Here is a 13,978-nt window from a genome sequence, read left to right on the forward strand (position 1 = left end):
AGCACCGTATCATTCCATACTAAAGCATGTTCCTCACAGGAAGAAGAGGCGTCCAAAGCCAGACTGCACCTTGAAAGAAGTAACTTGACTATTCCAGGAGGTGCTGCCACGAAGATTATAGCACCTCCCAGTTATCACCTGTCAGCCTACGTCCATAGCGAGCGGAATTGGAACGACTTACTGTCAGAGAAAAGGCCCTCGCTCTAATTCTGAAATTATTGTCTGGTTTGTATGAGCAGGGTCGAGGAATAATGATCTACCCTATTGGAGGTGTACTCTGGTAGACGGTAACAGTTATCAATGCACGCTTGGACACACCGTTGTTTACATCTCCTTCACTCCATTATGGGACATCATCAGAGGGAGGGATCAATACAACCCCTTCCTCGCCCAATGAGGCTACAATGCCGGTGCCCGAGACTGGATCGGAGTAGATTTGCTTGAGGAACGCCTTTCGCCTCCACCTTTGACGGGGATGAAGGATGAGCAGTGACGGAAGAGAGTAGAGCTGCGAGTACGAGGGGAAGTTCCATGTTGAAGGATCGGATAAGATTGCAGAGTGCGAGTCCAGAGACGAAGCGAACATGGTGTGTCGTTAAGGAAGGTTGAATTAATTGCGGATCAAGGACGACTTTAGCTCTCGTCATTGCCTTTCCATACAAACCTCCCTCCGCCCGGGCTGAAATCACGCAGTCTGTACAGTATCACGCATGTGATTCGCATTACGATCGTATCTCGTTTTTCAGTCATGCGAGGCTGCAGTGAGAACATTTTGCTGTGGGGCTTGGTAGTGCTAAGGTCGTAAAAGAGTGTGAGATGCCTTCCGGTTAAGGATCTTTGAGCGAGGATGCAGTGTGACCTTGTACTAAAGTTGAAGATGGTCTTGGGAGGATAGTGTTGTTGTGAGATTACCGTCTTGGAAATGTGGAGCTGTGGAGTCACAGGTTCCAAAACCTGCAGATATGCATCCCGTGGGGTTATTTGTATACTCACAAGACACGTGAGCATCCAGTTTCGACAGAGTGATATCGTTGAGCTCATCCTCGAGGTCACACTCGGGTAGGTTCACCTAAGCAGTGCTCGTCGAACCTCGCCTGCAATATCGAGTCACCTTGGCACCATCTCATATTGTCGTACTTACTGATAAGTAGTCTTAAATTTCCGAACCTTTCTCCTACACGCTCGCTTTGTGTATCGAAAGGGTTACCAAATGCTGTGAATTGAAGTGGACGGACTTTGCCTCTTACAGACTAGATAAGCGAAGCGATAAGCTACCGGTAGCTGCAAGGTTCATCAATCCGAACCGTCATAGCTGCACAGACGCAGGTACGGCACGTCTGCTTTTTCTCCAACCCGACAATGCCCTGACATTGCTACTTTGACACCCCAGCGCCGACACGATGGACGGCAATCAAAGCCCTGAGCGGCGCCGTAGGAGGTCGCTGCACCGGTCGGGCTCCAATTTCAGCAAGTATGCTTTTTCGCATCACCCGTCGCGTGGACAGCGATGCTAATGACGGGCACAGCGCGGTCAGCTTCATGGAAGATGTGGAGATGGCGCAGGACGAGGTAGAGCTCCAACCCATGAACGCTTTTCGCACATCGAGACAGCAGCTGACGACCACAATCAAGATGTTTGCGGGCCCCATGTCGGAGAGCGTTCCTACGAGCATTGCCTCTTTTGCACACCGCCGCGGCCGCGCGGACTCCACCACGAGCTTCACTTATTACGACGAAGACGGCGACTCGGACGCAGATATTGAAGAGGAGGCGATTGCAGAGGAGTACGGCGAGATCGAGTATGACGGGTATACTGTGGAAGAGCTGGACGACCTGGACAATGCAAGCTCCCTTGCACCGTCGCATAGGCGCCGCAAGTCTTCTGCCTTCTCCAGACGTAGTTCAGATCGGCCTCTGCTGCGCCGGCAGTCCTCGGTATCCAGCGTTGGCTCTGGTGACGGCGCAAGAGGGCGGCGAACGAACCAGAAGATCTACATCTTGACTGAGGACTTGACTATTGTGATCGCTGGCTTCAACACGTCAACAATCGGGTTCGGAATATACGTAACCATCTGCACCATAACGGTCGGACTGGCCTGGCTGATCTTCCAATGGCTGCCGAGGTGGAAGGTCGCTCTGATAGGACGGCCTGCGCCCCTCAAAGAATGCTCATGGTTGGTCATTGAAAATCAATGGGGCGAGTTTGCGGTGCAGCAGATTGACGAACAGGAATACGGCCGCTCGTTGTCAACGGTTTTCGGTGTACCGGAAAAGGATCGCCATCGAGACTACGATGAAGAGTTCGACCCCGTCATCAAGCAGCTGCGCTGTCTCGACTACCGCTACATTCGCTTCTGCTACAACCCGCTCAAAGACAAATTCGTCCTGGCCAATACTTGGCAGGACCCAGCATGGACAAACGTCACGGCACTTCGTGAAGGTCTCGATACAGAAGACCGCGAATATCGCGAGCTGGTCTTTGGCAAGAACGTCATTGACCTCGCCGAGAAGCCTACAGGGCAACTGCTGATCGAAGAGGTGATCAATCCGTTCTATGTCTTCCAGATCGCTAGTTTGTTCCTCTGGTCAGTGGACGAGTATTATTACTATGCTGCGTGCATCTTTGTCATTTCTGTGGTCAGCATAACTGCGACAGTCATCGAAACGAAGGCCACGATGAAGCGTTTACGAGAAGTATCACGCTTCGAATGTGAGGTGCGAGTATTGCGAAACGGTTTCTGGCGCACCGTCGACTCGGCAGAATTGGTTCCAGGTGACGTCTACGAGGTCACAGATCCATCCCTCACGCAGTTACCTTGTGACAGTCTGCTACTGTCGGGAGACTGCATTGTCAACGAAAGTATGCTCACAGGTGAATCGGTACCTGTATCTAAGGTTCCAATGACAGATGAGGTACGTAACGCCCAAACATGTCCAGGCGATTGAGGTTTTTCGGCTCATTCTGATCTTGCTTGACTTGGACTGACTCTGTACGCCCGTATCTAGGCTCTGGACGTGCTCGACCTAGGTGCTTCTACCATTCACCCTGAAATCGCAAGGCATATGCTATTCTCTGGAACGAAGATCATCCGCGCTCGGAGACCTCACGAGGACGACAGCGATGAAGAAGCTGCGGCTTTAGCCATGGTAGTACGGACCGGTTTCAACACGACAAAAGGCGCGTTGGTACGATCGATGCTCTTCCCCAAGCCTTCTGGGTTCAAGTTCTACCAAGACTCTTTTCGATATATCTCAGTCATGGCAGGCATCGCCATGATAGGTTTCGTTGCTTCATTCGTCAACTTCATCCACTTCGGCCTCGCCTGGCACCTAATCGTGGTGCGCGCGCTCGATTTGATTACAATCGTTGTTCCGCCTGCGCTCCCTGCGACCCTCACCATTGGCACCAACTTCGCCCTTTCTCGGCTCAAGCAGAAGCAGATCTTCTGTATTTCCCCACAGCGTGTGAACGTTGGAGGTAAACTCGATGTGGTCTGTTTCGACAAGACGGGGACCTTGACAGAAGAGGGTCTGGATGTACTTGGTGTGCGCGTGGTCGAACGACCAGCGAATAGGTTCAGCGAACTCCTTACCGAAAACGTAGACGTACTTCCTTGCTCGAGGTACGATCGGGACCCTACCATTGATTATGCGAAACATAAGGCGATACTGTATACCATGGCAACATGTCATTCTTTACGATTAATTGACGATGCACTTCTCGGTGATCCGTTGGACGAAAAGATGTTCAATTTCACTGGTTGGAGTTTCACTGAGGGAGAACAAGGGGCTGGCGTCGGAGAAGATGAGCAGGATAAGCTCCGGCCTTCTGTTGCCAGGCCGCCCCCCGGCCGCGAGTACGACATTGACGATGAAGAGGATGACGAAAACAGAAAACCCATCGAGCTTGGTGTACTCAAGTCCTTCGAGTTTGTGTCGCAGCTGAGGAGAGCAAGCGTCATCGTCCGTCAGTTTGGTTCGAAGACCGGGCAGGTATACGTCAAGGGAGCGCCGGAATGCATGAAGGATATCTGCCGCCCTGACAGCTTTCCTACGGATTATGAGGACCTGTTGTCCTACTATACCCACAAAGGCTTCCGTGTCATCGCGTGCGCAACAAAGACTCTCAGGGTCAACTGGCTCAAGATGCAGAAGATGAAGCGAGAGGAGGCCGAGAAAAACCTTGATTTCGTAGGATTCATCATCTTCGAGAACAAGCTGAAACCGACTACCACTCCCGTCATCGAAGAGCTAGAAAGGGCTAACATCAGGACTGTCATGTGTACCGGAGACAACATCCTAACGGCCATCAGCGTCGCTAGGGAGTGTGGACTCATCAACAAGACTGCCCATTGCTTTATCCCACATTTCATTGAGGGAGATTCCAGGACCGCGCTTGCTAGCCTTAGTTGGGAGAGTGTCGACGATTCTCTGTTCAAGCTGGACGAGAACACTCTTAAGCCTCTACCACCACCAGCCGAAGCTGATGTATCTCTACCCTACGATATCTCTAACCTCAGGAATTACTCTCTGGCCGTCAGTGGAGACGTCTTCCGCTGGATCATCGACTTCGCGCCCGAGAAGGTCCTGCGCGAAATGCTTGTATGTGGACAGGTTTTCGCACGCATGTCACCCGATGAGAAACATGAATTAGTCGAGAAACTACAAAGTATTGACTATTGTGTCGGATTCTGCGGCGACGGCGCAAACGACTGCGGTGCCCTCAAAGCCGCCGATGTGGGCATCTCCCTTTCAGAAGCAGAAGCCTCGGTCGCAGCGCCGTTTACTAGCCGTGTCTTCGACATCTCGTGCGTGCCGCAAGTTATCAAAGAAGGTCGCGCTGCCCTCGTCACCAGCTTCAGCTGCTTCAAGTATATGAGCTTGTACTCGGCTATCCAGTTCACCTCCGTCAGCTTCCTCTACGCGTCCGCGTCTAACCTTGGCGACTTCCAGTTCCTCTTCATCGACCTGTTGCTCATCTTGCCAATCGCCATCTTCATGGGATGGTCCGGCGCATTCCCGAAACTGAGCCGCAAACGGCCGACAGCTAGCCTGGTGTCGCGTAAGGTGCTGACACCGCTGCTGGGCCAAATAGTACTCTGCATACTCACGCAAGCCATCGCTTACGAATACGTCCAAAAGCAGCCTTGGTACCGGCCCCCAATCGTGGATAAGGATCACTCCAACTCGCTCAACAGCCAAAACACCGCCCTTTTCCTTGTCTCTTGCTTCCAGTACACGCTCTCCGCCATCGTCCTCTCCGTCGGGAAGCCCTTCCGCCAGCCCATGTCGCAGAACCTGCCCTTCGTCATCACCATCCTCTTCGCGCTCATCATCACGTGTTACATGCTTTTCGACCCGGCAAGATGGCTCACCAAGTTGATGGAGCTTACTCCCATGAGTGTCAGCTTCAAGGTATTCTTGCTGGTGCTGGGCCTGGGGAACTTTTTAGTCGCGTATGTGGGCGAAAAGTATGTGCTGCCCGTGCTGGCGAGGTGGATTGGGTTGGCGAAGGTGAAGATGAATCCGAAGTGGAGAAAGAAGAGGAAGGAGTATAAGCTCATTAAGGAAGACATGAAGATGTGAGAGTACATAATCTTGTGCGACGGGAAAGAGGAGGATGTAATTATGTGGGTCGGGAAAACAGTAGAATATATTGCGTGTTTGGCGCGGACGATGAGCGTACTGTATGCATGCATACACTGATAGCATTGATGCGAGAGAAGCGCACCCTTATCTAGCGATTAAGTAAACGCATTCACATTTTGGACATTTGACATACCTATGTATCCTCACTGACGGTACGCATTGGATCGCCTGGGGGCCAATCTCAACATTGCTGTAGGCTCAGCTGTTTCCTTCTCGAGGAGATTTTGAGCTCTCATTTAGCTTCGAACCCAAGATATACGAGCACATATCTCTTCTCGCAAGTTGTTCTTCCAAATGGTTCTCCCCTACAAACAGTGTCACTGCGTAGATGGTGGGATCATTCTGAGTGGCAGCATTGGCAGTGATGTGATGACTAATCCAGCTCATTGACCCACGTGATCACGTCTTCACAGAACCTTCGCCTCTTTCTCACGACAATCTCGCCCACCTCTTGCTCACGTCACATAAATTGCTGCGCCAATGCAAATAGACCAGCCATCACGTCCTAGATTTCCCCGGCTCTTCATCGCGCCCTGAACATATTTCCGCTGCTGTGTTTCCTCCAACACGCCGAGGCACGCCGAACACGCCGACCGCGCTCTTGCTGTTCTCCTGTCGTTTTTGAAAATATCCACGTGCCTGCGACCAACCACATCTCTTGGTCCACGTCCGCATTTGAAATCGAACCACTCAACGAGCTCATCATTGGTCTCTACTACCTGGCCTTGTTTTGCGCCTTGTTTCCGGTTTTCCTTCTCGCCCTACTGGTTCGGATCTGCTCTGCCATTTGTTTCTGAGCTTGTCAGAACTGGACGTGCTAGCCAATGGCGTTGGTGCTCGCTCAGTATGGCCGACTACGTCTCACAGTACATCTCCCAGGATTAGGGAGAGCGAAGCGGGCCCGGAAATGCACCTGCTTTTCCGCGATCGGGTTGTCGTCCAGGGAACTGACCACCATATCTACGGACTATCGCTTCGCTTACAGGCCTTTATCATCAAGACCTCTCGATTTCAAGAAACGAAGCCTACATGCCGAGCAAAAGACTTCGTCCCTCTCTCAGTCTTCGACTCAACCTGGCGAATCAAGATTCTACTCTGCAGTAGCTTCATCGAATACGATCCGAAGGGTCGATTCGCGGGATGCTACTACTAGCGCTGGACCATATGATGTTTACGGGGCTGTCGTTGTTGGAGCTGGACCGGCTGGTATTACTGCTGTAGGGAATCTACTAGAGAATCGTATTCATCGAATCCTCTGGGTTGACGATGCTTTCAATGGCGGAAGAGTGAACAAGTACTACCGAGAAGTTCCGTCAAATACGAAAGCCAAGCTCTTTGTTGAATTTGCAACTGCCGTCGCTCCCTTCAGGGAGATTACCTCCGGATCGCTTTCGGGAGACCGATGGAAGGAGCAGAGGACCAGTGATGGCATTTCCAGCGATGCGAAATCAGATAAGCTTCAAGATCTTCGACAACTAGATCAGGAAAGCGGCTGTCAATTGAGCCATGCTGCCGATATGTGTCTTATGCTCACGGAAGGACTGAAGCGAACGCCGGGCGTCATCGCACAAAAGGGTCAGGTGGCAAGCGCAATTCTAGACGAGTCGACAGCAACGTGGGCCATAGACGTTTCCACAGAGGGAGATTCTACACAAGGCATCACCAGCGTGCAAGCCAAACGCCTGATTCTGTGCACTGGATCGTCGCCAACCGACCCGCCTCTGCCATACGAGCCTCAGGGCTTGAAGCATTTACATCTCGACACCGCGCTATCGCCGACCAAACTTTTAGAACTTCTCTCGCCCTTGGGCCCGACAACAATCGCTGTCATCGGAGCGTCACACAGCGCTGTGCTTGTCCTATGGAACCTGGCCAAACTTGCCTTGACACGCAAACCAGACCTCAAGGTCAAGTGGTTCACAAGACATCCGCTACGGTATGCTGAATATGTAGACGGTTTCATCGCCCGAGACAACACTGGCCTCAAGGGCGAAGCGGCACAATGGGCACGAAACAACCTTGAGCCCGAGACAATGCCCGACTCTCCGGTCAGCGGAATCATCACGAAAATTACCTATAATAAAGGCGATGAGGAGTCTGCATACCGCGAGCACCTCAATGGCACATCTTTTGTCGTGCAAGCAATTGGCTACAACCGAGATCCGATTCCAACTCTGAGGACATCCAGCGGCCAGAGAATTGAACCCCTTTTCGATCACAATGAGGGAGTTTTCCACTATATGAAGCAGGATGCATCTGGGTCGGTCGGTGAGCTTGCGCTGTTGCCTGGCGCATACGGCGCAGGTATTGCGTTTCCGGAGAAAGTGGTTGACAAGAAATACGGCCACGAAGAGATGAATGTAGGATTTTTCAAGTTCATGACGGCGGTCAAGAAATGGTCGAAGGGATGGAAGGCTGTGACGATATAGATCCAGGAAATAATTCAGGTGCATTCTCGCATTTGCATCTTCATAGTAGATACACTTGCATCCAATATTGAATCGAGCATGTTCCCAGCAAGCGCTTCCTGACAGCGTGCGCAACATCAGGCCGACAGAGGTTTTTTCCGCATTTTCGTTTTCGGGTTCATCTGTTGTCGGTAGCAGGTGGGGGCCAGTGTTGCACCTGGCGGTGCTAGGGGACCTCGGAACTCCTGGACGGCCGCCTCGGTCTCACTTTGTCCAAGTGTGCCTCCACGGTGTCCGATGCCACGCAAGCGCTGATAGATATTGGGGTGTCGAAAGGGATTTACAACTGGCAATCGTTTTGATCGTTCCACTGTTTACCCCGCCAATCACAACCACAAATTCCTAGAACTCTTCAACACCAATCGATCGAATCCAGCATGCCGCCTTCAACGCCAGAATGGCTTGCGGAGCAGTATCACGCTGGTCATTTCCACCTGCCAGATGCTCATCACCACATCCTCTCTGACAAGGAGCATGAAGCCCTTGCCAACGGTTTCAACAACCTCTCCACGGAGACATCGGAAGAGCTGCGCCTAGAAAGGACACTGCTCGTGACTCGCATTCAATCTCAGCTTCCCTTGGGCTTCCCATCTATCTTCGCAGACCTCGTCTACCGCATCCTGGCCTGTCACAGCACAGCGCCCTTCTACAAGTCTTCTTCCGCGCCTGTCCCGCAATCGCTTTCTTTGCAGGACATCGGGCGTGCACTAGCATGGCTGCTCCCAGATCGACACCTGTCGATGTCGACAACGGGAACACATGGCCGTGTGCGAACGCGTGCCGACCACCGACGTCTTCTATTCCAGAGCCTCGCCACGCCTAGCCTCTCGACCGCAAATAGCACGGCCAACGAAGTTGCACGTCGCCGCTACGCCCGCCGGAATGCGTTTGACGTACAGGAGCGGGACAGAGACTACGCCAGCATCAATCGCGATGATGACGGCGACGAGATGTACCATGATCTCCTGGACGTCCTGCAGAACAACGCACCGGAGAACTACCCGTACGGCACGACACGCGACCATGTTCGCCCGTTAGCAAGGGAGCTTAAGGCCGACTTTGACTTCCATGGTCTAGCCGTTCCGCGTGGTGACTTGACCGACTTCGTGCGAGCGCTGCTGGCGCTACAATTTAACACGAACCAGATAACCCTGACATCCGACAATTTACGGTATCTGGATGACGCCGTTGCGAGCGTCATGGCTACATTCACGTGCGATGAACAAGACGTACACGATGCGTATGCTACCGCCGATGACCTCGTGGCATGGCCCGCTTTTGATCAGGGTCTCAAGGAAATCACACATCTATTCGATCCCGTCTATCGTGTACTGAATGACGTCCTACTCAATGGCGAAGTCAACATTGATACTATCCCGCCTATCTACGGCGTGCCGCCCGAGCTGCAACCCGAGCTTGACACTGCTGACGAGCCCCATGTGCTCTCCCTGGGACGCCTGGCACTCGCGAACGCCATTGTTCCCCCGCTCGTTGACTGGGATAGCTTCAACACTGTCGCACGGTGGCATCGCTCTTCGAGCGCGTTACCGAGCAGCAACGCCATCTGGTCTAACTTACAGACACCCGCGCTCGAGGCAGACGATGAGCTGCAAGCCTCCACCATAGCCTTCACCGGACGCGTCCGAGGCTCTGGTGAGCGCTTCGTAGGTGGTGTTCTGGCTGCGGCCGACTACGATGGAGACGATGGGCGAGAACAGATTTATAGTATTTATGTTTTCCGACTTGAACCCTCTGTACGGTATGCCAAGTTGCTGGGGCAGGAGTGGCGACAAGGCCCTAGTGGGGAACTGGTGTTTGATAATACTACGTTGTCGGGATTTCGACTGGATGTTGGTGCGATGGTGGTGGGGATGGAGGTTCCTGGTGTAAGTGGGGAGCAGGTTATTGAGCTGGATGGGTTGGAAATCTGGAAGGATGGCCAATGAGGGTTGGAGTAGTTTGCCATGTTCGCAGGACTCGACGTATGCATGATGAGACAAGTTTTTTTCTTCAAAATGTGGTCGATACTATTATAAGAGTGGGATGACCAATCTTGTGTAGAGATGCACGGAGAAATGGGATGTGCGTCCTATGGCAAAAGTTTCGGGTAGCTGCCAGCTGCACAAGGAAACAGTCAACCTACCCTCATCCTCCTATACACGACTTCCATCCAATGCAAAATCTGCGCGTATAGGGCGCAAAGGTCTCTTCCCCGTTGTGCATTGCTACACTGGATAGTCTAGATTGATTCTGCTGATGCGAAAGCTTGATCACAGCTGGTGGCAAAGTTAGACCCGTTAGGCGCCCGCACTGGAACGTGACGGACAAACTAGTTGAGACTCCACATTCGTACGGTAGTATTGTGCGATGTAAGAGGAAAGTCTACTCAAAGTGTTTACGTTGGACGCTAAGCGGACGGAATTTAGCGCTACGACATCTCTGTGGCTGAGCCCGGTTTAAGCAGCTTACTCAAGCAACCTTATTCTCTTTTTCTGATTGCTGATTGGTAACGGAAATTTGGCTTTTCCCACGAAACGGCCCCACAAGGCCCGCCATGGCCCCCGGTGTGCACGCGACCGGACTGGACTATTATTACCTCCATCAGGTTTGGACGTATGGTCGGACTTGACCATTCGATTGTCGCGGAGTAAAACTTCCTGCATGCGGCTAATTAGACCTGCGCTGTTCCCCATCTATCGTCAGCCACGGCCCACCTACGCCAATCTCGATGTTAGCGATTGAACTTCGCACTTGTTTCATCGGAGTCGATTCTTCTTCAGCCTCTCTTTACCATGCACGAGGCGTGATGCATGTCCTGGGGGCTTGGACCATGGTTTCTGCCTTTGTCCGTCATGATCCTCCATCAGCCACAGAGTAGGTATATATCTTCACAACGTCCAACACCAAAAGTCCATCAGCTCAACACACTCTTTTGTTTGCTTCCCCAATCATTCATTCTTTATCAATTCATACAGTCATTACATATACATTCTTTCGCATTGTCATTGCCAGTTCACCATGCGCACAGCTGGTCTCGTGGTCGCCCTCGGCGGTCTCTTCAATGTTGCCTTTGCAAACGTAGTCTGCAACACTGAGGCTGTGCACTCCAAGCCTAGGATTATCTCTGTCGCTGAAAAAGATGGATTCGCCAATACCATTGAGGAGGTCTGTAGCACCACCGACAGCTTTTCCGAAAGTCGATCTGGATCGACTGTTTTTACTATTACTGGCACCGATGAAGATCTGGGCAGTGATGACTGCGAGGCCCAATTCCATTCCATCATCGAGCAATGTGTGGCGGGACACAACTTCGGAGGTGGCAGGCTCATCGCCACTGATGGGTTGACACTTGAGGTGTCCACTACCGACGCCGAAAATCACGCTTTGGAGGCGAGGAGGTCCAGGGGTGGCAGTTCTCGCACTAGCAGGACTCGCACCAAGAAGACCAGGCCTAAGAAGACCAAGAAGACTAAAACCAAGAAGACCAAAAAGACCAAAACCAAGAAGCCAAAGACCACGAAGCCGAAGACCACGAAGCCGAAGACCACGAAGCCGAAGACCACGAAGCCGAAGACCACGAAGCCGAAGACCAAGAAACCCACCACCAAGAAGCCCAAGACCAAGAAGCCGACCTCATGCCCCCTCCCCAAGAAGAAGACCGGCATCAAGCGATTCGTCCCTGACTTCGTCCTCAAGCGTGCTGGTTCCTCTGCTGCTGGCGCCGCTGGCTGCAGCGTCCCCGAAGAAGTCGACGCGAGCAACGCCTTCAAGTCCCTCGCCAAAGATTTCCCCAACGCTAAGAACGGCGAGTTCTACAAGTTTACCTCCAAATCCCCCTTCACCGAGCCCGGCCCCAACGAAACTGAGGACGAACTCAAGGCTCTCCAACGCGCACTCGGTTTCGACCACATCGCCGTCGTAGTCGGCGAGGTCAAGATTACGGAGAGGATAACCGGCAAGGGTGCCAACAAGAAGAAGATCATCAAGAAGGACTTTGCGGGAAGCATCATTGATCTTATCAAGAAGACGAGCGGTGCTGCGGAGTATCGGGAGAAGGTTTTCGCGCCGAAGAAAGTGTTCACTCTACATCAGGGAGCGAAGACATCGAAGGCGAAGGCGGCCAAGGCGAAAGCCAAGGGCAAGGAGTATTTCGTGCAAGCGGCGCACAAGGAGTACAGCGTTTCCACCAACAACTGCAATACTTTCGCTCAGGACTTGTTGAACGACATTTAAGCAAGTCGTTGATTTTGGTTTGCTAGAGCCGATGCCAAGGGATGGGATGACACTCATCCGAAACTCGCTTTGCGGTCACAGGAATGTTGTCCGCCCATCATAGGATAATGAAACAGTGGAAACATGAGATATCTGATGGTGTGGACTTAAGCCAGAGTAAGATTCAAATATAGACCAATTCCATCACCAGTCAAAACCACCATCGATATCTTTCTCTAGTTTCCTTCACTAGCTACCATAGGTAGTATGTCAACGTGGAGCAAGGACCCTTGACATCTGCTAGGACCTTCAATTTCGTTCGTGGTCCGGGATGGGAGCATATCGCCGCAACGGAAAGGATGCGGCGCAGCCATAGGAGTGACCTTTGCGTCGCCAATCTCACTTGCCCATTTCGCGCAAATGAGTTAGATATAAACATTCGCGTTGATATTTACTTCAATACGCGCACCCATATTGGAGACTCTCTGGTTGCTCACTTATCTTGGTCCAAATTAGAGACGTCCCCTCCATGAACACCGACTTGTATTCCACGACGATCATCATCATTCGCTACCACGACCTTCATCTACTCATCAGCAAGAACCGTGCAGTACCTCCCGCATCATAACATTCTTCCATGAAGAAATGACGTGCATGCTCGACTTGCAAGAGGAAAAATAAACAAACTGGTATCACATCCCAAACGAAGACATCCACAACATTCTCAAACATCCACCGGCATCGGCTTCGGCACACCCCTCTTAACACCCGGCTCGCCCAACCCAGGGATAAGAAACGGCGCCCTCTTCTCCATCGGCACCCTTCCAATCGGGAAGAACTTCACAGTGACATGGTTCGGCCCGTACGCCTCTTCAACCAAATACACCGTTACGCGCCACCACGCGAACAACGCGGACAGCATCCAGAAATAGCTCGCAGCCTTGATGCCGTTAGTGACACCTCCTTTCATGCCGTCGCCGGAGCCAGAAGTAGTGGAGGTGTCGCCGTTGTAGGCGAACAGGCAGCATGCGATGGTGGAACCGATTGCGAGGGAGAAGAGACAGCCGCAGAGTACAAGATCTCGGGCCGTAGCGGCGAGGGCGCATGACCAGGTGAAGACCGCGAGGGTGATGAACCAGAAGGCGAGTTCGGGGAAATGTGTGTGGATGTCGTGGGTGTCGATGGCTCCCGCGGCCTGTGTTGCGAATGAGTCAGGTTTGTTGGAGCGATGAGACGTCACTCAAGAATATACATACCACAAAGGCATACAGAATGCCGATTGATATCCAGAAAGATCCTCACATGGTATTTATGACGGTCACGAGTGTGTCTCGCGCTTTGAAGCCGTAAATGCCGGCAATGAACTGGGCCACGCCGCCGAACATTTCGATCTGCGCGCATGAGCAATGAGTCTGTGTCTTCGTCAAGCTCCACTTACGAAGGGAAAGAAGATGGTCGGCGACTCAGCATTGCCCCACCAGTTCGCGATGTAACTTGATGTGATCCATGTGGAGCCGGCAAAACCCGCCAGTCCGAGAGCTGCAGGCGGCGCAATGGGTTGGAGGAAGATCTGAACTCCGGGTGTCTGTTCGGAGACTTTGAGGCGCTTCTCGCTATGTCGTTCGCCTGCAGATACGGACATGGTTGCT

At 52.3% G+C, this 13,978-nt stretch overlaps 4 protein-coding genes across 4 annotated transcripts; 3 read left to right on the plus strand and 1 right to left on the minus strand.

Moving 5' to 3' along the window:
• Positions 1-1,473: 1,473 nt before the first annotated feature.
• N0V89_005534 (uncharacterized protein) lies at positions 1,474-8,078 on the plus strand (the record flags this gene model as incomplete). Its single annotated transcript, XM_056214311.1, has 3 exons — positions 1,474-2,913; positions 3,007-5,582; positions 6,635-8,078. The coding sequence occupies 3 exons, from the start codon at positions 1,474-1,476 to the stop codon at positions 8,076-8,078; spliced, it is 5,460 nt and encodes a 1,819-aa protein (XP_056071578.1).
• Positions 8,079-8,494: 416 nt separating this feature from the next.
• On the plus strand, positions 8,495-10,063 carry N0V89_005535 (uncharacterized protein; the record flags this gene model as incomplete). The annotated part of the gene is made up of 1 exon (XM_056214312.1): positions 8,495-10,063. One exon carries the CDS (start codon positions 8,495-8,497, stop codon positions 10,061-10,063), a length of 1,569 nt encoding a protein of 522 aa, XP_056071579.1.
• A 1,072-nt stretch (positions 10,064-11,135) lies between these two features.
• On the plus strand, positions 11,136-12,350 carry N0V89_005536 (uncharacterized protein; the record flags this gene model as incomplete). The annotated part of the gene is made up of 1 exon (XM_056214313.1): positions 11,136-12,350. The coding sequence occupies one exon, from the start codon at positions 11,136-11,138 to the stop codon at positions 12,348-12,350; it is 1,215 nt and encodes a 404-aa protein (XP_056071580.1).
• Positions 12,351-13,053: 703 nt separating this feature from the next.
• Positions 13,054-13,971, minus strand: N0V89_005537 (uncharacterized protein; the record flags this gene model as incomplete). The annotated part of the gene is made up of 3 exons (XM_056214314.1): positions 13,054-13,524; positions 13,646-13,720; positions 13,768-13,971. 3 exons carry the CDS (start codon positions 13,969-13,971, stop codon positions 13,054-13,056), a joined length of 750 nt encoding a protein of 249 aa, XP_056071581.1.
• Positions 13,972-13,978: the final 7 nt, after the last annotated feature.

Source organism: Didymosphaeria variabile (genome assembly GCF_027946475.1).
Source record: "Didymosphaeria variabile strain IMI 356815 chromosome Unknown scaffold_4, whole genome shotgun sequence".
Taxonomy (NCBI): Eukaryota; Fungi; Ascomycota; class Dothideomycetes; order Pleosporales; family Didymosphaeriaceae; genus Didymosphaeria; species Didymosphaeria variabile.